We start from the raw sequence: 26574 nt of genomic DNA, 5'->3' as shown, positions 1-26574 counted from the left end.
GTATCTAGGGTTGATGTAATATCATTATTCACTTTTTCACCTCAAATAAGTTTAGATTCGTTAAATGTATTTGTAATCTCCTGTTAACTGTGTGAATAGTGAGCAGAGGCTGATGAACTGAAGTCCAACATTTTTCCGCTCCTTTATTAATGACAGATACACAGCCAGCGATGATATAAAATTTTGAATTACATTTGTAGCATATCCAGAAGGTAAAGTACTTGCGGAAGTAAAGTGGTGAAGACGGGTCGCGAGTCATGCTTGGATAGCTCTCAGTCGGTAGAGCACTTACCTGCAAAAGACGAAGGTATCTATCTACATCTACGTCCATACTCCGCAAGCCACCTGACGGTGTGTGGCGGAGGGTACCTTCAGTACCTCTATCGGTTCTCCCTTCTATTCCAGTCTCGTATTGTTCGTGGAAAGAAGGATTGTCGGTATGCCTCTGTGTGGGCTCTAATCTCTCTGATTTTATCCTCATGGTCTCTTCGCGAGATATACGTAGGAGGGAGCAATATACTGCTTGACTCTTCGGTGAAGGTATGTTCTCGAAACTTTGACAAAAGCCCGTACCGAGCTACTGAGCGTCTCTCCTGCAGAGTCTTCCACTGGAGTTTATCTATCATCTCCGTAACGCTTTCGCGATTACTAAATGATCCTGTAACGAAGCGCGCTGCTCTCCGTTGGATCTTCTCTATCTCTTCTATCAACCCTATCTGGTACGGATCCCACACTGCTGAGCAGTATTCAAGCAGTGGGCGAACAAGTGTACTGTAACCTACTTCCTTTGTTTTCGGATTGCATTTCCTTAGGATTCTTCCAATGAATCTCAGTCTGGCGTCAGGTTCGAGATCAAATCTGGCATACAATCTGCCAGGAAGTTGCATTTATTGTATTTCTGTGCCACAGCAGTATATTTAGACGTTTTAGTGATAATAATGTTTGCAGGTTTTACAAGTAATTAAAGAGTAAAAATAGACTGATTATGAGATTTTGTGGTATTTTTATGGTCGTTTCAGCAGCACATTCCCGGGAAGTTTACTTAGTTGTCCACGGAAACCAGCACAGCCGCGGCACACGATACGTGACATTTAATGTACTCTCTGTCTAAAGTGGCGTAAACTTCAAGGAGGCCCAATATTCGTAAGGTCCCAACAACAGCATTAAAACGCCAATGTTCTATATATCTGTACTCTGTGATTGCTAGTCAGACCTAAAACAGAATTTTACCACTGTATTTTTCCCACACAGATCTCTACCCTATCATAGGAAAAAAGAAGAATCCTTTACAAAATGAAGGTGAAGTCTATACCTCAATAAATCACGAAGTTTGGAAAAAGAGTCGGTCTTTATTTCATGAGCCCCTGGTCACTATTCGTCTAGGTGAAAGGATACTTGTAATATCTTTAACAAGTAAAAAGATTTTTAGAGCGAAAAAGTTGCGCACATCACTCTGTGTGCAGACAGATAAGCTTAACTGACGGTTACACCTTTCAGACTGATCCTCACTGGTTCGAATCTCGGTAACAGCACCTTTTTTTTTACTTTTCGGTAAATTCGTTATTTATTAACAAAATAATTGAAATGTTGATTAACAAATGTCGAGTCATATTAAAACAGCCAGTTAGACAGCCTCTCCCCACCTCGGCTCTCGTTTCAAAAGCCTTAATCTCGTACATAAAACAGGTTCAAACGTCTGAGTACTTTACAATTCATACAGCGTGTGAAATGGTTGCCATTATCGTGCATGAACAGCCAAACTGTAGTAAGCGGAAACATTTTTCTTCCTTTCATCATTTTGTGGGCGGCGTCAAGGAGAAAATGTTTCTTAAGAGTTCGTAAATATATGTTAAGTTTCTTTGTTGAACGTCACTAAGTCTCTCATTCTCAAATACAGGACGAATATAGTCTGGGTAACGTCTGCGCCGTGAGTTAAGCAGCCTCAGAAAGTGTACACAGTCTCTGACTTTAATACTTGACGTTTTGTGTTAAACCATTAACTTAATAAGTAAATTATGATAGCATTTTAAGATTTTAAATTTGGTGAGTGATTATATGAAATACTGAACATCAAATTTTGTCACTCCTCGAAGCTGTTAGTTACGCACGTTGCAACTAGAGCTGGGTGATTGTTTTAGCCGTTTAGTGATGTAATTTAGTGAACATCTTTTTTTTTATTACTAATCTCGTGGAAATTTGAGTATTCACAGTAAATTATAATTTGATATAAATATGGGAATGATCCAATAGAAACTGAAATACTGTTTTGTTTCTCGAATGAACAGTGCTTCGTCTAATTTTTTGATGTAACGATAATGTATTATACTTGTGTGCACCAAACTTTATTTATGCACTCCTCTAATTAAAAAGCAAAGATTTTATTTATTTTAAAAATTGTGATTCCGTGTCTGTTAATTAGGACTTCCATTTGATAACAAACACATAGTGTAAATAACAGTTTAAAAAAGTTACCAGTAACGAGAATCGAACTAGGAACTTCAGAATTACAAGATTCGTATGCCATCCACTGAGCTACTGGCGATTGTGTTTATAAACTCGAATTTTTGTATAGTTACAAGGAAAACTCTACATCGCACCCCTCTCAGATTGAGTGGTAAAATTACGCAGTGGATCGCCCGTCAAAAACTGAACACAGATCAAGGATGAAAACAGGAAGAAGGTGTACTGAACTGTGAAAAAGAAGCAAAATAGAAACGGTGAACGATCCAAGCTCAAGATGTGAAACATCGAGCGAGTTATAAGAACCACGGGATCGCGATTGTGTTCAAATGGCTCTGAGCACTACGGGACTTAACATCTATGGTCATCAGTCCCCTAGAACTTAGAACTACCTAAACCTAACTAATCTAAGGACATCACACAACACCCAGTCATCACGAGGCAGAGACTGCGATTGTGTGCCGGTGTTGGACTGCATAGCGGGAGATCCGTGTTTAAATTTCCCTCGTGCCCCATTTTTTTCACAAATTTATGAACTGCCCGCCCAGTCGTTAACATGTCTGTTCATCTTCTGTAGTTTGGCAATTGTCATATTATACGTTGGTTATAGAATATGAGTCATGTGATAAGAATACAGCCGGCCGCAGTGGCCATGCGCTTCTAGGCGCTACAGTCTGGAACCGAGCGACCGCTCCGGTCGCAGGTTCGAATCCTGCCTCGGGCATGGGTGTGTGTGATGTCCTTAGGTTAGTTAGGTTTAATTAGTTCTAAGTTCTAGGCGACTGATGACCTCAGAAGTTAAGTCGCATAGTGCTCAGAGCCATTTAAACCATTTTTGATAAGAATACTGTCGCAAGTAAATGGAATGAATAGTGAGAGCAGACGAGATGCCGGAAAGACCTCTCACAGAAATGAAAAGGACAAATAAAGTGTGAATTATGTCACAACAAAGGAATTCAAAAGTCAAAACTTCCAAAACAGAACGCAAGAGTCATGATCTGTGGTACTTGTGTAGAACAAATAAGGGGTATGTACGTCTGGAGGTCCCTTCCTTACACTTCACTGTTGCAAACTTGTGTTACACCACAAGACAGAGGCAAGTTTGGATACAGCGAAGACACATCAGTGACCAGACGGAAAGATCATAATTTTGTGTGGCGGAAAAAATGGGGCACGAGGGAGATTTGAACACAGATCTCCAGCTTTACATGACGCCCTGGTTCTTGCAGTATGCTTGATGTTGCACTTCTTGAGATTGGACCCTTCACTGTTTCTATTTTGCCTCCTGTTTTTATTTTTTCACCGTTCCAGTGCATCTTCTTACTGTTTTCGTGCTTCATCTGTGTTAAGTTTGTGACGGGCTATCCACCTTTGACGGGTTATTCACTGGCGCATCTTAATCACTGAATCTCAGGGGGCGGGGGGTGCAATGGGGATTCAAGGTTCAAGGGATTCAAATGGTTCAGATGGCTCTGAGCACTGTGGGACTTAACATCTCAGGTCATCAGTCCCCTAGAACTTAGAACTACTTAAACCTAACTAACCTAAGAACATCACACACATCCATGTAGGAGGCAGGATTTGAACCTGCGACCGAAGCGGTCGCGCGGTTCCAGACTGTAGCGCCTAGAACCGCTCGGCCACTCCGTCCGGCTGCAATGGGGAGTTTCCGTTGTTAGCAATGGTCGAAAATTTTCTAACCTTCTTTTTTATTATTGCTGCGTACTACTTTAGGAATTTGATATCGCACCTCTGACTTTTAGCTCTTACAAGTATGAAAAATGTAGAAGATGTGCGGAGCTGCCCCTGTCTTGCACTTTGCTGCCTGTTTGTGCGAGCTCCTCACGATTGTCCTCTCGGCTGTTGCAGGCGGCGAGGGCGTCGACAGCGCAGACGTCGACTGCGTGCGCGGCCCCCGCCGCACCGTGCCCGCCCCCCGCGCGCTTCGCGTGCTCGTCGGCGCCGTGCGCACCCTCCGCCACGCACCAGTGCCAACCGCAGCCGCAGCAGCAGCAGTCCCCACGCCGCTACCTGAGCAGCATGCGCACGCAGCACCCCGGGCCGCTACCGCAGGTCGAGGCCGACCCCTACCGCCTGCTCGAGCACGACCTCAAAGACATCTACGAAGACATCCGCGAGGTGAGTACTCCACCACCGACCACATCCCGCTGACAACTACTCTACATCTTTCCAGTGTAGGCCTACAGGGTGTAAACGGTACAAGCTGCCAAGAAAATCCTATTAGAAGAACGCTAGTAACCGATTTAAAACATATTAGGAAGTTGCTGAGAAAGCAGAGAATTTTGCACAGTCGTTTTAAACGTAGTCACTGCCCCGCTGACAAACAGAAATTATGCGAAATGAAAGCCGCTGTCAGAAGGACAATGAGAGACTTTTAACTGATTTGAAAACAATATTTTATCTGCAGATTCTAAAAATAACCCCAAGAAATTTTGGTCGAACGTAAACTCTATGAACGCTACAAATAATTCAATACCTTCTCTTGCTGACAGAAGGCCGAAATTCTAAACCTACCTTTCAAAAACTCGTTTACGATAGAGGACTGCAGTACCATTCCCCCTTTCAGTTATCGAACAAACGAAAGGATGGCTGACATAGTGTTTAGTGTAGCTGGGATTGTAAAACAGTTAAGATCCTTAGACGCCAGAAAGGCATCAGGCCCAGACGGTATCCCCGTAAGATATTATGTTGACTATGCTACAAATTAGCACTTTTCTTATCCGTCATCTATCAGAGATCATTGGAACGACAGAAAGTTCCACGGGACTGGAAGAAGGCCCAGGTCATAGCAATCTATAAAAAGGGTAGAAAATCGGATGTACATAATTACCGGCCAATTTCACTGACATCGATTTGCTGTAGAATCATGGAACATACTTTGTGTTCAGACATAATGACGTTTCTAGACTCTGAGAAGCTCATCTGCAGAAACCAGCACGGTTTTAGGAAACAGCGGTCATGCGAGACACAGCTGGCCCTCTTTGTGCATGATATACAACAGGCTCTAGATACCGGCTCCCAGGTTGACGCCATATTTCTCGACTTTCGAAAGACGTTCGACTCAGTTTCGCACTGTCGCTTGCTACAAAAAGTGCGCGCTTACGGTCTATCCGATGACATGTGCGGTTGATAGAAAGTTTTCTAACAGACACGGAGCTGCCCCAGGGCAGCGTAATAGGTCCTCTGCTTTTTACGATCTACATAAACGATCTGATTGATGGTATTGAAAGCGGCCTTAGACTGTTTGCCGATGATGCTGTATTCTACAGGAATGTAGTATCACATGAAAGTTGTGAACAAACAATGAGGATTTGCAGAAAATAAATGCGCGGTGTAATGATTGGCAGTTGTAAGTGTAACCTACTGCGTATAACAAGGCGAAAATCCCCCATTAATGTATGAGTACAAAATAGATGATCAGTCTTTGGAAGCGGTAACATCAGTCAAGCATCTGGGTGTGACTATTCGAAATGATCTCAAATGGAATTATCAGATTACACAAGTAACGGGTAAGGCGAACTCTAGATTGCGGTTTATTGGTACAATCCTGAAGCAATGCAGTCCTTCAACAAAGGAAATAGCTTTCAGTACGTTAGTTCGTCCAGTCTTATTGTTCGTCTGTATGGGACCGTTATCAGTTGGGTCTGATTCAAGAAACTGTGAAGGTCCAAAGAAGAGCGACAAGATTCGTGACTGGTACATTTAGTCATCGCGAGAGCGTTACAAATCTCACAGAAAGTTTGAAGTGGGACACACTTGTAGATAGACGACGCTCTAAACAGAAGGGGCTGCTCACTAAATTCCGAAATCCAATCTTCACCGAGGATGTAGAGCATATATTATTACCACCAACTTTCAAATCGCGTAATGATCATCATTCAAAGATAAGGGAAATAAGAGCTCGTACTGAGGCGTTCAGACAGTCGTTTTTCCCTCGTGCGATCCGAGAGTGGAACACAGGGGGTGGGGGGGGGGGGATATGACTTTGGCGCGAATTGTGCCCTCCGCCACACACCGCTTGGTTGCTAGCGGAGTATAGATGTAGATGTAGATGTAGATGTCTAGTAACATCTTTGTCCATTTCCTACGGTTGTCCCAGAAAAAAAAGACAAAAAATACAGTTCTTCTCGGAACAATGTTTTTGGAAGAGTAGACACTAGACAGCGCACACGGATTAGACGTACGTTGTGGAAATATAATGAACAGTAGACTGGGAGAATTCATTAAACAGCATCAAAACAGTACAGGGTGCCTGCTCCACCCCTCCCCCAACACAGGTTAACGTAAGCAATCGGTTCGTGTTGTTTACCGCTGCGCATGTTGACATCGCGAGCGTGAGTCTCAAACACCAAGGCAACACTGTAATATGCCAGTTACCTGCACAGACGTTACTGCTAGTCTGTTAAACGTTAGGCTGAAAGTGAGATTTTTGTATTGTACTGTATGTTAACCGGTGACCTAGAAACGACGGAGAGGCTCCGACCCCGCCGCAGCCGCAGTGGTCCACAACCCCACGACGACTACCGCAGTCCACTTCACCCCTCCGCCGCCCCACACCGAACCCAGGGTTAATGTGCGGTTCGGCCCCCGGTGGAACCCCCCCCCCCCCCCCCCCCCGAAGGGAACGTCTCACACCAGACGTGTGTAACACGTATGTTTGCGTGGTAGAATAATGGTGGTGTACGCGTACGTGGAGAACTTGTTTGCACAGCAATCGCCGACATAGTGTAACTGAGGCGGAATAAGGGGAACCAGCCCGCATTCGCCGTGGCAGATGGAAAACCGCCTAAAAACCACCTACAGACTGGCCGGTTCTCCGGACCTCGACACAATCCGCAGGGCGGATTCGTGCCGGGGACCAGGCGCTCCTTCCCGTTCGGAAAGCCGTGCGTTAGACCGTACGGCCAACCGGGCGGGCAAGGGAGATTTATTGTCAGTGAACTATGTGATATTGATTTAACTTATGACGAGGCAAAAGCTATTGCGTGGGCAGCTGTACGGATTTATCGAGAACGCTTTCCACAACGAAGACTTGCTGCACGATCGACATTTGTTGTTTATCAATGGTTTGTATCGTCGTAATTCTCTAATTTTACGTGATTATTTTGCAATTCATTCGTAACAAAACACAGTAGTTATCTTTACCTTTTTACATTTAGTTCTGTATGCGAAACGCATTTTGTGTTCTGATACGACAGAATACAGCTTACGAGTACGTATTTAATTTGCATGTATTTACTACCCCGCACAGAAGGCAGAGGCGCACAACGCAAAGAACGCACATTGGGAGCAGAGAAACAGCATCCACGAAGATCCTACTCAGAGTGCTAGAAGCATCGCCTGCCAAGTTGGTGCATCGCACACTGTCGTTCATCGTACTTTGAAAGAGGAGCGTCTGCGTCCTTACCACATTCAACGCGTACAAGAATTGGAGGAGCAAGATTTCCTCCCGCGACGAAAATTTTCAGAGTGGTTTTTGTTGCAAAGTGCGCAGCATGATTTTGTATCTAATCACTGGGCTCCTGCACCCAAAATTTTTCTTAATCCAACATCGGGGTCGCAATCTGCTTTGTCGAGATGAGCTCTCAAAAACAATTATGTTGTTATCCAAAAAAATACTCGTCACAGACGAGGTGTGTTTCACTCGCGACGGAGTAACTAATTTCCAGAACATGCATACGTAGAGTGCACACAATCCGCGCCACATTGGTCAGAGAGTACGAAGTTTTTGGACAGACAATTTCCAGGACGATGGATAGGACGTTTTGCTCCACATCGATGGCCAGCACGCATCCCTGATTTAAATCTACTGGATTTTTACTTTTGAGGTCATATGAAGGAACTTATTTATGTTCAGCAAGTAAATAATGTGGACGAACTTAACGCAGAGGATTTTCGATGCTTCCAATACCATAAAGACAAATGTACCTGTGCGTGAACGAATGCGACCAATCTGGGTTCGCCGTAATGAAGCATGTGCTGAATCGAGTGGAGGGCGTTTTGAACACTTTGAAGTATTGGTGTAACAGAAAAAAACAGGAAACAAAGTAATTTGGGTTTCATTTTGGTTGCGGTACTGCTGTAGAAAAGGCAAATAATCGGAATTTAACTGTCGTTATGGTATTGTTGTAAAAAGAGGAAACGGTTGATTATAATTAATGCACAACAAATTACGTGGTGATTGGTCGATTTTGTACTAAGGGAAACACATTTTATTTTATGTTAGCTTTTCTTTACTACCACGACCTTCGTTATGGTAATGTTGTAAAAGAGAAAAAGTCTAAAAAAAATGGCTCTGAGCACTATGGGACTTAACATCTATGGTCATCAGTCCCCTAGAACTTAGAACTACTTAAACGTAACTAACCTAAGGACAGCACATAACACCCAGTCATCACGAGGCAGAGAAAATCCCTGACCCCGCCGGGAATCGAACCCGGGAACCCGGGCGCGGGAAGCGAGAACGCTACCGCACGACCACGAGCTGCGGACAGAAAAAGTCTGGTTGTACTTAATTCATTGTTTACATAAAACGAATTACATGTTCTTGACAACTCAGTGACTAGTTACATTGCTTGTTTCGGTTGTAACTGACCGCCGCGTCGATGTCGGTGATGCAGGTAAGGTCGTGTTCCGTCAGTTGACAATGTAAACAGAAATACGTCTACTATCTAACGTATAAATCTCTTGTCTTTTACGTATACAAAAATAAAGAACTTGATACAACGATATTCATTAGATTTTTTTGTCAAGAGCAGCGAGATGTACAATTTGTATAATATTGGCAGCTTATACCGCAGAGTTGAATCCGTGATGAAGGCAAAGGGCGAACACACCCTATACTAATGTCCACTAATAAGTGTCCATATACTTTTTGTCGGGTAGTGCATGAGTTGAGTCGTACCAATTGTGAGTCATTGATTTTGTAGCCATAGGAGACCTTTTTTCTGCGTTTTGTGAAGTGCAGAATTTTATATATCTAAACAGTTATAGCTAGTCACCAATCCTAATGCCATTTTGAAATCTGGTCAAGACCTGCCTTTCTCCTGCATCGCATCATTGTAAGCGCTGAGTAGATTCAAAATGCCCGAGGCAGGATTCGAACCTGCGACCGTAACGATCGCGCGGTTCCAGACTGTAGCGTCTAGAACCGCTCGGCCGCTGAGTAGACCCTGTTAGTCCTATTTCGTTTATCCACCCACCTTGACCTATCACTATAAATGGTCATCTCCTGCCTGAGACGAGCCCCCAACACGGAAAGCAAAATCTCCGTTCGAACAGGCTTCGGAAATTTGAACAGGCCCGACCGACCGCCGTGTCATCCTCAGAGGATTGGCGTCACGGATGTGGATACGGAGGGGCGTGGGGTCTCCCTGTCGTTGTCACTTTCCGTGGTCTAGAGCCGCTGCTATTCGGTCAGGTAGTTCCTCACTTGGTATCATGAGGCTGAGTGCTCCCCAGTACGTCAACAACGCAAGGACAGTCACCCTTTCAAGTGCCAACCGTGACCGATCGCGCTCAACTTTGGTGATCTGTCGGGATGTGTTGTAGGCACGGCTGCACAGGCTTTGTCAACAGGAAACGAGGGACTGTGCAGATACCACGTGGAGGGTCTGGCCTGTGCAGTGGGTCAGTGCGTGTCGGAGTGCCGGCAGTGGGCGAAGGTCGCGCGGCTGGCAAGGCCGGCGGCGGGCAGCGACCGGTCACCCACCAGTCTTCACTTTCCCGAGCCCTCTGCCGCTCTCTCTTTCTCTGGTGAAACGCGCCCTGTCCCTGGCTAGCAGGCCAACCCGCAGCGCACTCGAGCTCTCCTGGCTGTAGTGTGGTCGTACTGCATGCACCTGCTTCGTGCGCACTCCTGATCCGTCAGCTGGCAGTCCACCGGCCGTGACGCAACAATCGAGAGCGCCACGCATATGTCGGCTCGTGTGCTGGGACAAACCCACACAAACAACCTTTCGTATGAAATGTGAGGAGGGATTACAAGACACATTGAATTACGTGAACAGCCTACTGAACACAAAACCTGGATTGCGAGTATATTTATTTCTAATTAAATTGCGTGGCTCAGGAGTATCGCGTCAGTTGTGCGAGTGGATTCGTTACCTTCTGTCAGAAAGGTCACAGAAAGTCGTAAACGACGGAAAAACATCGAGTAAAACAGTGATATACGGCGTCCCCGAAGAAAGTGTTATAGGCCCTCTGCTGTGCCTAGAGTACGGTAACGATTACGAGACAATCTGAGCATCCCTCTTACACTGCTTACAGATGATGCTGTCATTTACCGCCAAGTAAAGTCATTTGAAGATCAAAACCAATGGCAAAATGACTTAGACATGACGTCTGTATGGCGTGAAAAGTGGCATTATTCTCTGAATAAGGAAAAGGGAGAGGCCATCCTGTGGCGTTTATGACACATCATTGCCCAAGTTTATTACATTTTTGTTGCTATGTTTTAATTCACAGTATAGGAAGATTTTATTAGGCGAGGCTAGCGAATAGGTAGGATCGTAAGGCAGGCTCGTCGAACGACACGCCAGATGGTCACGTACCGTAAGAAAGGCCCAGCGATCAAGGAATCGTATCGTACGAAACAGGATCAGTGGGGATTCACCTACAACGCTGGGCGCCAACAAGAAAATTTTGCATAATTTATATTTACCTTTTAAATGTTAAGATACAGCTCCAACCGTGATGATGGTGTTGCTTGCACGGAGAACTTTTGATGATAATCTCAGTAGCACTAAAATCACCAGGAAATGATAATTACAAATTGCAGTTTTCAGTATTTAATAATGGAAAGGATGGACCAATCATAAGTATGCCCTGAAAGGCCAGGCGCCAAACTGTTAAGATGCCTCACTAGTAAGTCTACGGTTGGTTTTCGAGGTGGCAGCACGTATGTGAAGTGCAACTCCGCGTAATTCATTGTTAAATTTGCCTCCGAAAACATATTTGTGCGATCTCATGTTCATTCTAAGATAGTGTGAAGCATTGTTGTGACTTTTGCGGTGCTCTGGAACTGATGATAATGACCGGGAATCTGAAATAAAATCCAGTGACATTCCAGTACCCCGTCATTTCAATTTTAATAGAACAGAATTATTTTCCATTATCACTGGACGCAGAAAAGACGCATCAAATAGTCCTTGCCAGGTGTTCTCTCTGTCGGAGGCTAGCCAGAGTTCTAGGCAACTCGGCGCTCTTTTATGTGGGACCGAGTCCCGTATCTTCTGCAGGACACAGAACGTATGTCTATCGGAAATACGAAGTGTGATAAAAAAATAACGAACTTTTTAATTTCGTGGGCTTTATACATCCGATATTCAATTTTTTTGTTATGTTGTTGGTACACGCGTCATTGATGTACGCTTGCATTTTCGGCTGTTTTGAATATTCAGTTTGTTGTCGACAGTCAAAAAGGTGACATGGGTTTTAGAGCGCTCGGCGAATTTTTACTTTCGGAAAAGATGGACCACAGCATTTGCATTAAATTTTTCTTCAAAAATGGAACAAAATACAACACCGCATTCACAGTGTTGATTGTGGCTTTTGGCGATTTTACCATGAGTAAGGCGTTTACGAATGGTATAAATGTTTCGAAGAGGGTCTAACAGACGTTGAAGACGACAATCGCCCTGGACGCCTTAGCGTGTGGAAGAAATAAAGAAAATGGTTCGGAAAGGTCGTCGAATCACCATCAGAGGGGTTGCTGATGTCGGAAAATCCTTTGGCTCACTCGAGCAATTTTTTCGGTAGCAACAAAATTTGTTCCCAAACTGTTGAATTTCGATAAAAAAAAATGACGTAGCGTAGAATCGCCCTGGAATTGCTGAATAACATCGATGACGATATAGATACACGGGTATGACCTCGAAACCAAGGCACAATCGCCCCATGGAAACTGCCTGGAGAGTCAAGACCGAAAAAAAAATTCCACAAGTTCGATCACCTGTGAAGGCCCTTCCCACTGATTTCTTCGATTACGATGGGGTAGTTCGTCATGAGTTCATGCCTTTATGGTCGTACGGCCAATAAGGAATAAATACTACTTGGAAGTTATCCGCCGTTTGAGTGAAGCAATCTGAAGAAAGCTTCCAGAATTGTGGCAAAACCACTCGTGGAAATAGTATCACGATATGCTCCTGCTCAGTGCTGATTCGTAATTTTTTGGCATAAAGCGTTATGTTGCTTCAGCCACCGTATTCGCTGAACATGGCCCCCTGCGATGTTTCCGAGGCTGAAGGGAACCGTGAAAGGACGTCGTTTTGCCAGCATTGATGAGATAAAAACAGGCTCGCTGAAGGAGCAGAACATTATACGAAAAAATGAGTTCCAGAAGTGCTTCCAAGATTGGAAAAACCGCTGGCACGAGTGTGTTATAACTGAGGAGAATTAGTTTGTAGAATAAAATTTTGATGTTGATGAATAAATAAAGGTTCTAAAAGAAAAAACAAAAATTCCCATTCATTTTGATCACACTTCGTACAGTGTACGTTATTTAAAGTAAGTATGGCACGTTATGGCTACACTGTGATCCACGCATGAATGTATCGGTAACAAAATGTTGACTTTATATATCTGGATTGTATCACATTTGTTGTCGTACGTTCCGAAGAAACTGATTCATTGTAGCGATTGAAGTGTGTACTGAACGACTAGAAAAAGATTTTAAATAAAAATATTTTTAATATAACACGTTTTTAAATCGGACTAAAAAGCATGAAACAATTTGTCCTAGCCTCATACAAATTGCTTAAGTACATACAGATCCGAAAATTTATTATTATGAATTTCCAATGGTCATGAAAATACTTGTAAGATTTAAAACGAAAAACTTCGGGTGCATTCAAAAGACGATATAAGGAGAAGTCAAATGAAAACGAGACAGGTGGAATCTGTTTATTATTTGAAAAGTAATCGCCATAGTTGTTAATACATTCATCCCATTGTGAGACAAGACGGTCAATGCCTTCATGGAAAAATGATTGCGATTGCCTACGGAGCTAAGCTTGTACTCTGGGTGCACATCTGCATCCGAAGCAAGTCGACGGCGACGGTTTTTTTTTCTTCAGGGCTCTAAAATACGGAAATTGCGTGGGGTGAGTTCGGGACTGTATGGAGGATGGTCAAGGGCTTCCCAGCAAAAGTTCTACAGCGTAGTCGAAACAACCTTGGCAACACGTGGGGCCTCCCACACATACAGTCGCCATCTCTCCCCATGCGATTTCCATATTTTTTGGAGCCTTGAAGAAAGACATTCGTGGTCGTTGATTTGCTTCGGACGAAGAGGTGAACGCGGAAGTACAATCATTGTGTCGTAGACAACTGCAAACATTTTTCCACGAAGGCATCGACCGTCCTGTCTCACAGTGGCATAAATGTATTAACAGTTACGACGATTATTTCTGAAATAATAAACATTTAACCTACTTTTTCCACCCGTCTCGCTTTCATTTGTTTGTTCATTATAGCAAGGAGGTGAATTACTTGTGCGTCATTCAAGTAATGCATCCGCCCCACGCTTTTGGAATGGGTTTATGGATCTATATGGGCCTAGGAGAAATTAGTTTATACTTGTTAGATGGATTTAAAAACGTTGTGTGTTAAATAATGTACTGAAGTAAATTTTTTCCTGTTTTTAGTCCTGCGTGTATAATTTTTCAATAGATTTCAGACATTTTCATGAGACTACAACAGAGTCACTTGGTCAATTTCACTTTTATATGTATCGCGAGAAGACTCTGAAAGTAAAGAGTTGGAGAAGCACACCAGCAATCGTTCTTCCCGCGAACCATTCGCCCCTGGAACAGGAAAAGAGGGAAATGGCAGTGGTACACAAGTACCCTCCACCAAACAACAGACAAGATGGCGAGTTAATGTGACATTGTCATCCAGTTCTGAGCTATGTTGTCAGTTTCAAGTGTCGAGCACATTTGTAAAATAAGTTACAAATATTGTAGCAAACAAACGAACAGAAAGGAAAGCGACCTAGTAAAAATATGTTGCAAAAGGAGAAATGACGTGACTGGAACGCAGTAGGGTCGGACAGATTTGTGGTCTCCCGGCTCAGCTGGTTGCGCTAATACCACTTCTCGACGGCTGGCGCTTTCATACGGTATTCAGCAGACTCGTAAAAGTTCGAACCGCGATATCTCGAAAACGCTTGAGAAGCGCATCGTGTTAGAGCCGCATTTGTTACATCCAACAGGGAACCCCGTGAGTACGAGGTCGCAAAACACCAATGATGTTTACGGCATTCGACGCCCCACATATTGTCTGCCATACAGTCACAATATCGGCTGCTAATGGCAACAGTGGGCTGCACTGGAGGCTTCCAGTGGCGAACACAGCGTTAGGCTATGGAGCGTAGTTGAACCGCTTAGCCGACAAGTAATTCACAACAGAGCTACAGTGCTAGAGGTGTAGATACAAAGCAGAGTAACGGCAACGATAAAAAAATCAAATTTTGCATTATATCTACCACAACATTTCGCGAAGTTGACATTTCGTCAGAAAGGAACCCAAGGAATTTCACAGAATGAGAAAGAAGTGGCAGGTGAAGTATTATTGTTTCTGCAAGACGAGTCAGTGGAATGTGTGGTGTCGTATACGGTCGACTGTGCGGACAATACTCGTGGGGAGTACAATGATGACAATACGTGCTTAATAAGTGAAATTGATATTGAAACAGGTGTAGAGCCATGTGCTTTATCATCCTTGTCGGACAGGGAGTCGCAGATCCCGTTATCAATGAAGCGTAGTCAAGGAGAACGGTTCCCCAACGGGCAGGCACTAAACATAATTTCGTTCTTGGAAGATCGTCCGAAGCATAGTAAAGAAACAGATTTCGCATGAGTCCGCAGTAATAGGATTATTGATCTTCAAGGAACGACAATACGCACCTCGTACAAAAGGATATAGTGATTTCAAGGGTACCAGTGTATGGTTGCATAACTTCAAACATTGCTGCAGAACTGGAAGATTTAAGACAACGAAATTCCCAACAAAGCGTCAACTTGACGATGCACGGCAAACTGCGGAATTTGTTGCTGAGATAAAAAAAAACTTATCCCGTCGTTCAGTAAGGAATTTGTTTTCACCCCAACCAATCGGTATTAGAAGATTGTATCAACATCAACTAACATAAATGTCGTAACGCATTCGTATACAATTGTATACAATTATGCCGGCAGTGAAACTGGATGGTAAATTGGCTGGAAAGTTATTTATCGTGCTGCGGGTCGTTGGAGGTGCTTTACCCAGTGTGTGAACTTTCAAGGGCCGTAGGGAATATTTACTTCACACACAAGTAGGTAAATGGGCTTAAGAGAACTACAACTATGGTATGAGAACAGCTTTTGGCCAGTAGCTGATCAAAATAACTTGCTTTTGCTTGATTTCTATTCATCATCATCATCATCATCATAAACTAAAGGCTATGCCTTGTCGATTTAGCCACGTCCCTCTCTCCATTGTCATCCTCTTCAATTCTTCTTCCGATTTGATCCCCATATCTTCTTTGATGTTATTAAAATACGTTGCTCTTGGCTTGCCTCTTAGTTTTTTCCCTAAAACTTTTCCTTCAAATACTTTGTTTAGGAACTGGTTGTGTCTCATTATGTGCCCTATTCATTTTTGATTTTCTTCTTCCTATTTAATTTAGCACCGTTCTGTTCTCATTCACTTCTCTTAAGACCTGTTCATTACTTTTTCTATCTACCCAGCTTGTTTTCGTCATTCTTCTCGATATCCACATTTCCACTGCTTCCAGTCTCTTTTTCTCTGCTTTTCCCAGAGTCCATGCTTCACATCCGTATGTTAAGACACTCCAGACAAAAGTTGTGGCAAACCTTTTCGTACTTTCTAGGCTGATATGATTGTCTGTTAGTAAATTCCTTTTATTTTGGATTTCTGTTCTGCGTATAAAAATTATACTTCTGTAGAGCAAGCTATCCCTCCTGAAAACGTATGATATTGCAATTCATATCACCTGGAACCACTGTAAAAATTCAGCCTCTGGATGTTTTTTTCCGTGCCTATAAAATATATTATCGCACTATCTGCAGCTACACCTTAGAGGATACTCAGTATCACGATAAGCTTCACGACTGACTGTTTTACATTCGGTTGCGTCCCATCACATTCCATCAGTTCTCATCACTCCGTTACACCAATAGAGTTATGCGTTCTTTAAGAATGTATACCTAGCTAAACATCCTGCACGGTTTGTAACTCGCAAGGAGTTCCCCTTCGGTGTTGATGGTGCGTATCTTTGTGATCACTGTGGCGTGCCATTTTTCATTCGGTGTTCATGGTGCAAGTTAATGGTTTGTAATAAAATTATAAACAGCCGACCAGTTGCAATGGATAAAGAAATCTTTACCTAGGTTTCAACAAATTTAAATTTGTCTTCTTCAGAAGGTGGCAATTTTACATTAGTATGGACTGATGTATCATCGTCGTTTTTACAAATATCTGCATAGATCCATTTGTCCAAATTAAAATATAGCCCTGAAAATAGGGTTTGTCATGTAAATAAAAATTAGTACATGGATGTTGCAAAGCTCACAAGCGACTGAGTGTGACACTAATTTTTATTTACATGACAAACCCTATTTTCAGGGCTATATTTTAATTTGGACAAATGGATCTATGCAGATATTTGTAAAAACGACGATGATACATCAGTCCATACCAATGTAAAATTGCCACCTTCTGAAGAAGACAAATTTAAATTTGTACATGGATGTTGCAGAGCTCACAAGCGACTGAGTGTGACACTCAGTCGCTTGTGAGCTCTGCAACATCCATGTACTAATTTTTATTTACATGACAAACCCTATTTTCAGGGCTATATTTTAATTTGGACAAATGGATCTATGCAGATATTTGTAAAAACGACGATGATACATCAGTCCATACTAATGTAAAATTGCCACCTTCTGAAGAAGACAAATTTAAATTTGTTGAAACCTAGGTAAAGATTTCTTTATCCATTGCAACTGGTCGGCTGTTTATAATTTTATTACGTGGAGCCGTTGCTGTTGTGCAGCTATGTTTAAAATACTTAATGGTTTGTTCTTGAATGTCGACGATGTCCGATTTTGTGAAGTGTAATACATAAATCCCACACAGGGTTGATCTCTGCACTCCCCGGAGACTCATTTTCCGTCGCCCTCCTGATGCACATGGTGAGTCGTTAGCAAATTATATTTTTTCTGTCATAACTGCTAACACGACACGTTCGGATGAGTCGTACTAAAATTTAACTTGCGACTTCACATTCAAGGCGTTCCCTGTAAGTGTGTACTACAATCGTACACTCTACGGGTGTGCGCTACCTTTGTTGGCGCCTACTTTCTCGGAATATCGCGGTATTTAACTCTAATCTTGCGTCTGTATGAGTAACTTCCTGATGCGTACAAACAATATTCTGGCAACGATTTAACGCCGTTCCATGTGTGTAATCTTCATAATTTAATTCCGTCGTAAACGCCGAAGGACGTGTTTTGCTTCTCCTCTTCGTTGTTTCGTATAAAGCAGCCATACATTTCGCGAACGCAGCGAGTTTATCTGTCGCGACGTCCCTGAACCCTTGCCATTTATTTACTCACAGACAGTCTTGAACTTTGCGTCCGTGGCCATAACTTCGTAATTATTGTCAATCTTAAATTTATCTGGAAAACCTTTCCCTATAACTCATCCCTCCCAGGGACATTACTACCTGTGCAGTGTTGTAACGCCAGCTTCAATGGAGTTAGGAGAAGTAGGTAAGAGATACTGCTGGCAGAGGCTAAGTTCCGGTGCGGGAAGACAGAGAGATCTGGGTATTGAATTAGAATATTGGTTTCGTTGCGTGCGTACTTCGCTACAGAGAAAGGAACTTCGTAATACGATTTCACTGACATTATCCTACGTAGGCACTTCTCAATGTGAAGGGAGAATTATTTGCTGCAGGCCGAAAATAGCCTCAAGAAGTTCGTGTTAATATGAGATGTCTGTGTGAAAACAGGTATCGAAGAGGACATACGAAGTGCATTTGATAACTTTGGTGAATGGAGCGTTATGTTGATGCTCGGGCGTTGTTTGATAGCAAGTCTTCCAAATTCTGACTACAACACTCGATCCCTTATGCCCGAAAATCGATGCCCATTTCGTCAGTCATGTTATCATTAAATAGTTTGTAACCTGCGGACATTTTGATCAGAAAATAGGTCACGTTCGCTTTCTAATGCTTAGCTGTCCCGATGCGGAGATGCCAGCTTTAATTCCTGTTGACCACTCAGCGTTTTGAGCCCAAATGATAAGCTCTTTAATAGAACAAATTGTTGTGTTGTAGCTTTATTAAAGGACTAACCGAGAAACGATTACAAAATAGTATACTTGCGCGTCTGTGCGTGGACAGGGATACAGGCGCATAGAGTAGCAGACGTCAGTACAGTTACGAGGGCAGTTCAATAAGTAATGCAACACTTTTCTTTTCTGAAACATGGGTTGTTTTATTCAGCATTGAAATATACCAGGTTATTCCCCAATCTTTTAGCTACACAACACTATTTTTCAACGTAATCTCCATTCAATGCTACGGCCTTACGCCACCTTGAAATGAGGGCCTGTATGCCTGCACGGTACCATTCCACTGGTCGATGTCGGAGCCAACTCCATTGATTGCCGTTTTGTTTCAGGTTCGAAGTGATGAACCCATGTTTCATCGCCTGTAACAATCTTTGACAAGAAATTGTCACCCTCAGCCACATGACGAGCAAGCAATTCCGCACAGATGGTTCTCCTTTGCTCTTTATGGTGTTCGGTTAGACAACGAGGGACCCAGCGGGAACAAACCTTTGAATATCCCAACTGGTGAACAATTCTGACAGCACTACCAACAGAGATGTCAAGTTGAGCACTGAGTTGTTTGATGGTGATCCGTCGATCATCTCGAACGAGTGTGTTCGCACGCTCCGCCATTGCAGGAGTCACAGCTGTGCACGGCCGGCCCGCACGCGGGAGATCAGACAGTCTTGCTTCACCTTGCGGCGATGATGACACACGCTTTGCCCAACGACTCACCGTGCTTTTGTCCACTGCCAGATCACCGTAGACATTCTGCAAGCGCCTATGAATTTCTGAGATGCCCTGGTTTTCCGCCAAAAGAAACTCGATCACTGCCCGTTGTTTGCAACGCACATCCGTTACAGACGCCATTTTAACAGCTCCGTACAGCGCTGCCACCTGTCGGAAGTCAATGAAACTATACGAGACGAAGCGGGAACGTTTGAAAATAGTCCACAAGAAATTTCCGGTTTTTTCAACCAAAATTGGCCGAGAAAAAAAAATGTGTTGCATTACTTACTGAACTGCCCTCGTACATTCTGAAACTGCCTGTCATTTTGCGTGGTGCAGGAATAATCACTAAGGTCCCACGAGTAAAGACAGCATACGAATAATTTTTTTCTATAAGGATAAGCGAATATGAGTAATTGTTCACACGAGAGGCGGAGGTTAAAGAGGATTTCTCCATTTACAACCTAAGTAAAGGGAAAAAAAAAACAAGCAAATCACGACGCAATAATCCGAATTGGACGGATGTACAGGCAATATCGATAGCAATTTGAGAAACACTGGATGATGTATTCACGAGAAAGAGCTTCACAAATTGAGCAAGTCATAGCGTGGTGATCCATCTCTGGCCCTTATGCAAGCAGTTATTTGACTTGGCACTGATTGACAAAGTTGCTAAGGGATATCGTGGCAAATTCTATTCAACTGTTGCGTTGGATCTTGAAACATCTGAGATGGTTGGGGGGTCCTGCCCATAATGCTCCAAACGTTCTTAAATGGAGAGAGATGCGTCGACCTTGTTCGCGAAGTAGGCTTTGGCTAGCACGAAGACAAGCAGTAGAAACTCTCGGCGTGTATTATCTTCTTGACATGTAAGCCCAAGATTGCTTGCCATGAAGGACAAAAAATGGGACATAGGATATCGATGTACTGGTGTGCTGTAAGGGTGCCGCGGATGATAACCAAAGAGGTCCTTCTGATTGCAGGGCCTTGTGGCTGGCGGCAGTCAGTGCTGTCCGGGGCATCTCCAGATACGTCTTCGGCATGAAATTTCATTGACTGGAGTAGAATTGTCTTCAGTGATGAGTCTCGCTTCGAACCGTGCACCGATGACCAGCGGAGAGGTGTCTGGAGACGCCCTTGGCAGTGGTAGGGTACCACGCCGTGCCATTTCATATCATAGAAGGACCCCTTAGGTTGTTGTCCGTATAACTCTTACAGCACAGCGGTATGTCGACGATGTTATACGGCCCGATTTGTTGTCTTTCAAGGTAAGCAATGCTGGGCTTACTTTCAGCAGGATACTGCCCGTCCGCACATGGCGAGAGTCTCTACTGCTTGTCTTCGTGCTTGCCAAACCATACCTTGGCCAGCGCAGTCACCGAATCTCACAACTGAAAACGTATGGAGCATTCTGGGCTGGCCCCTCCAGCCAGCTCGAGATTTTGACGATGTAACGCGTCAGTTGGACAGAAATTGGTACACCATCCCTGAGGACGACATCCAACAACTCTTTCAATCAGTGTCAAACCGAACAACTACTTGCTTAAGCGTCAGATCAACGCGTTACTGGCTTGCTCAATTTGTAACGCTATTTCTCTTGAACAAACCGCCAATTTTTGTGAAATTAAAGTCATTTTTTTGTACGTTACATTTGGATAATTCCTCCGTGGTGTGTCTCATTTGTTTGTCTTAGAATGTACCGGGTGATCAAAAACTCAGTATAAATTTGAAAACTTAATAAACCACGGAATAATGTAGTTAGAGAGGTACAAATTGACACACATGCTTGGAATGACACGGGGTTTTATTAGAACCAAAAATATACAAAAGTTCAAAAAATGTCCGACAGATGGCGCTTCATCTGATCACAATAGCATAACAAAGTAAGACAAAGCAGAGATCATGTTCTTTACATGAAATGCTCAATATATCGATCATAATTCCTCAACAATAGCTGTAGTCGAGGAATAATATTGTGAACAGCACTGTAAAGCATGTCTGGAGTTATGGTGAGGCATTGGCGTCGGATGTTGCCTTTCAGCATCCCTAGAGATGTCGGTCGATCACGATACACTTGCGACTTCAGGTAACCCCAAAGCCAATAATGGCACGAACTGAGGTCTGGGGACCTGGGAGGCCAAGCATGATGAAAGCGGCTGCTGAGCACACGATCATCACCAAACGACGCGCGCGAGAGATCTTTCACGCTTCTAGCAATATGGGGTGGAGCGCCATCCTGCATAAACATCGTACATTCCAGCAGGTGTTTATCAGCCGGGCTGGGGATGATGCGATTCTGTAACATATCGGCGTACCTCTCACCCTTCACGGTAGCAGTTACAAAACCAGAATCAGGCATTTCCTCGAAGAAAAAATGCCCTATAACGGTAGATGTGGTAAATCCAACCCATACCGTGACTTTCTCGTTGGTTGGTTGTTTTTGGGGAAGGAGACCAGACAGCGAGGTCATCGGTCTCATCGGATTAGGGAAGGACGGGGAAGGAAGTCGGCCGTGCCCTTTGAAAGGAACCATCCCGGCATTTGCCTGGAGCGATTTAGGGAAATCACGGAAAACCCAAATCAGGATGGCCGGACGCGGGATTGAACCGTCGTCCTCCCGAATGCGAGTCCAGTGTCTAACCACTGCGGCACCTCGCTCGGTGACTTTCTCGTCGTGCAATGGAGTTTCCACGACAGTTCTAGGATTTTCGGTAGCCCAAATTCTGTAATTGTGGGGGTTGACAGACCCTCGGAGCGTGAAATGAGCTTCGTCGGTCCACAACACGTTACTCAACCGATCGTCATCTTCCGCCATCTTTTGAAACGCCCACACCGCAAATGCCCTCCGCTTCACTACGTCGCCAGGTAACAGTTCATGATGCCGATGGATTTTGTACGGATGGCATCGGAGGTGCCAACCAAACAGTAGTGTATGGAATGCCGGTGCGACGTGCGACTGCACGGGCGCTGACTTCCCCGTGCATAGACGAACCCGCTACAGTCTCCATTTCTTCCTGAACTGTCTCAGCAGCATTACGCCTTGTGCTCGGTCGGCCACTACGGGGTCTATCGTCTAAACAACCCGTGGCTTCGAAATCATTCTCGCCAGAGCTGCATTTGTCAACGGACCTTTACCCGTTCGAATCCCCTTCCTACGGCGATAGGATCGTAACGCTGAACTAGCACATTCCCCATTCTGATAATACAGCTTCACTAAAAGCGCCTTTTCAGGTAACGTCAACATGCTGCGACTGCTGGCGCATCTGATTATCTCTCTCATTACAGCTCCTTTTATATACGGTTGTCATGCGCAGTCACTGACGTTTTGCTGTCCAGCGCCATCTGTCTGTGAACTTTTATTTTTTTTGGTTCTAATTAAACCTCATGTCATTCCAAGCATGTGTGTCAATTTTTATCTCTCTTATTAAGTTTTCACATTTATACTGACTTTTTGATAACCCGGTATATTATGTAAGTCATTTACGTTTCCACTACGGGGAGCAGATTGGCAGCGGACAAAAATTCCGTTCGCCATGAGATTATATAACATTTGTAGATTAATATGAAATCGTTTGAAATGGAAAGTAATTCATGATTATAATATGATGGTGATATTATGTATAGGCTCCCATTATGACAGTGATATAACGGGGGATCCTGGTAACTCTACGTAATTACACAATATCGGAAGTATTGGGGAGGATGTAATGTGGAAGTGGGCAGGAACTGGTTGTTGGGATGTAGGTGTTCGATTAGCAGGATGCCAGCTGGGCAAGTTATGGGGCGATTGGGGTAGGTTATGGTTGGAAGGTGGAGAACATTTCAGGGATGAGTTCATGATATGGGAGGTTAAGGCGATTGAAAAGCAGTTTTTGGAGGGAAGGCGGGACGTGTTGCAGCAGTCCAGGGCACTCAGTGATGGGACAGACTGTAGGATATTGGGAATCAGGTTTACTGAAGATGTAGGAGAGGCTGTTGTATTTCCACTATTAAGAATTGACAGACGACAAGAAAAATTACAAGTTCCTTTCATGACAGATTAAATAATTACTGTGTCAGATATACTAACCGCGCAGGCTGTTCCTTGTAGAAAGTTTAATGTTACGTTCGTAAGAATTAAATTGATTCTTTTGCTTGTCCCATACGATACGATAAATGATAGCCGGCCGCGGTGGTCTCGCGGTTCTAGGCGCCTAGTCCGGAGCCGCGTGACTGCTACGGTCGCAGGTTCGAATCCTGCCTCGGGCATGGATGTGTGTGATGTCCTTAGGTTAGTTAGGTTTAAGTAGTTCTAAGTTCTAGGGGACTGATGACCACAGATGTTAAGTCCCATAGTACTCAGAGCCATTTGAACCATTTTTTGGTAAATCATAGCCGAAAAGTGGCATAAATGTTACAAGCTGCAGAATCCGCAAAGGAAGGAACATGTGGAAAACACTGACAAGGTGGAGGAACAGGATAATAGGACGTGTGTTAAGGCATCGGGAAATAACGTCCATGGTACAAGAGAGAATTGTAAAGGGTAGGGGGAAACAGAGATTTGAATACATCCATCAAATAATTGAGGACATAGAGTGCAAGTGCTACTCTGAGATGAAGAGGATGGGACAGAAGAGGAATTCGTGGTGGGCCGCATCAAACCGGCAAGAAGACTGATGACTCAAAGACTAATTTCTTGCAGGATAACGGAAAGGTACCACTGCTTGCACCAGGAGAAGAAGTTGTTGTAATGATGTTGGATGCTGTTGATGTGACACATGGCTTTTGCTACTTTGCCTCTGTCGTGTTAACTGCAACAGATTTCGGCGGCGTGGCATCCTGCGTTGCTGGTTCGCGCCCAAGGTTGCGACGCGGCCCTCGGAACACGTAATTCGTGGTGACGGGTATGCTACCTCCGTCCCCACAGTAAGCAGCGAAACTGATAGCAAGCAATTTAGGTAGCGCCAAGCCGAAAGTGCTGCACCACGTTGGGGACCACACGAGTTTTTTTTTCCTCTTAATCTCGGGAGATGTCGAAAACTGGTTATTCTGAGAGTCGCAGTATGCTAAAACTACAATTCATACGCCTCATGAATAATAAATATATTTCGCGCCTTGACAGTTTCCGAAGCCTCAAGGCTGCCTTCGGTAGCTTCTTTTTTCACAGGCTTAATGCAAATATTGTATATACTTGCATCCAGGCAGGTGCAGTGAATTAGCTCTCGACCACAATAGAGGTAATACGTATGACACACACCTAGCGGCCGAAGGCCGGCGAGTGCAGCTGCCTCTCGACCTCGAAAGCTCCCCATCACTTCCTTATTGAATGACGTCACCTGTCTGGTAAAGTGCCACCGCGCTCTTGGATCTCCCCTTTATGTCGGCGTCCATCCGGGTGCTGCCCGCACCCACAGCTGTTTACATACAGTGCATGTATCACCCGCTGTGTCTACATCTCCGCCCACGCTCTGCAAACCATTTTGAAGTGCATAGCATTAGATACTTACCACTGTACAACGTATTACGGCTTCTTCCCGTTCTATTCGCGTATAGAGCGCGAGAAAAATTATGTTGGAATGCCTCTGTGCGCGTTGTAATAATTCGTCTGATCTAGTCTCGGTGGTCCCTGCGGGAGCGATTATGTAGGGGACAGTAGTCGATTTCTGTATTCCTAACTTAATATTGCTTGCTGAAACTTTGCGTGTAGGCATTTGCGGTATTGCTGTCGTGTATCTTCAGACATCTCCCAGATCGTTCAGCGTTTCGATGACCCTCTCCCCCCCCCCCCCTTAGTGAATAAAAAAAAAACCTGAGACCATTCGTGATGCCCTCCTGTGTATATGTTCAGTACCCCTTGTTCGTCTTGCAGGGATTGGACAAAAATATGGGAGCACCGTGAGAAATGTGAGCTGGAACATAACTGTAGATTCTAGTCTAGCTGCGGCGCGGCACGTTTCTTTTTTACGGCCCTGCCAGTGTCCAGCAATGTTCATTTGTCTAACTAAAAGCTGTAGTAGAAAATACTAGACCACTACTGTCTATTGCAGGTCGCAACGTACATAGAATGGTCCGGTAAACGGGATGTGGCTAGCTACTGAAATAAAAGTTTTAACTTGGCAATGTAACTTTACAGGTGTATTTTTACGATAATGATCACAATTAATACTGCCAAGTCCGTACTAAGTGGCAACACAATGTAAAGTTCACACGCACACCACAATCACACACGTAGCCAGTTTATGGTATTTACAGCCGTTAGCGAAGTTAATAGAGTTCACCGGATCGTTTAGTAATGAAAATGCTCGCTCAAATGTTGTCCACTCTGCTCTACACGTACTACCTGTTCCAGTCTTAGATCGCACAACACGCCACGCAGCTTTAACTAACAGTCAAAAGCAATAATTTTGATATTCCGTCCGAAATTCCACGCGACTTCCACTATACCGTTCACTTAAACACACTTTGTACTACTTCACGAACTCGTAATTAGCATTTTTCCGCGATTTTACAGTACTTTCGTCGGAGCTGCTTTCAATAAGATGTTACTAGTTCTAACCCTCAGCCCCGACCCCCAGATCGCACCAAAGGCTTTGTTACCAGCATAGATTGGCGCGAGCCTGCATTTTTCTGATTGGCTGACATCACAAACAGCATGTCAGGTTGCAGTATTATCCCGCGCTAACAAGCGCTTTACTTAAATGACCAATCATAGTAAAACATTTCTTTCTCTGGCAATTGCTAAATAAATAAATTTAGAAAAGTATCAAATACAAAATTACTCCTTCTGAAATTACCGATTAATTTGTGTTCTACTCACGATTTATTAGTACCATAAACTGACTGCACATTTTACTATAGTAAATCCCCTGTATAGTTTAACTGGTACTTCGTGAATAAACAAAACAATTTTCATTTACTTCTGTTTTTCTTCACTCATACAACACTCACACTGCTACTTACTACACATATAAAACAATTATAATTATGCAAATACATTAAATATTAATCAAACATAACTTCACAACATTGTTTTGACTACGACCGCTA

The 26574-nt window shown here is 43.8% G+C and overlaps 1 protein-coding gene across 2 annotated transcripts in view; it reads left to right on the top strand.

Moving 5' to 3' along the window:
* The window catches only part of LOC126109619 (all trans-polyprenyl-diphosphate synthase PDSS1), a 793792-nt gene that overhangs the window by 468344 nt on the left and 298874 nt on the right, over positions 1-26574 (top strand). For both annotated transcript variants that reach the window (XM_049914662.1, XM_049914663.1), the window contains one exon: positions 4330-4599. In XM_049914662.1, coding sequence (XP_049770619.1) covers positions 4330-4599 — 270 coding nt within the window. The remainder of the gene's footprint in view (positions 1-4329; positions 4600-26574) is intronic.

Source organism: Schistocerca cancellata, chromosome 12 (assembly GCF_023864275.1).
Source record: "Schistocerca cancellata isolate TAMUIC-IGC-003103 chromosome 12, iqSchCanc2.1, whole genome shotgun sequence".
NCBI classification, from domain to species: domain Eukaryota; kingdom Metazoa; phylum Arthropoda; class Insecta; order Orthoptera; family Acrididae; genus Schistocerca; species Schistocerca cancellata.
Note: the sequence above shows the minus strand (reverse complement) of the source record. Positions and strands in the feature narration are given on the sequence as shown.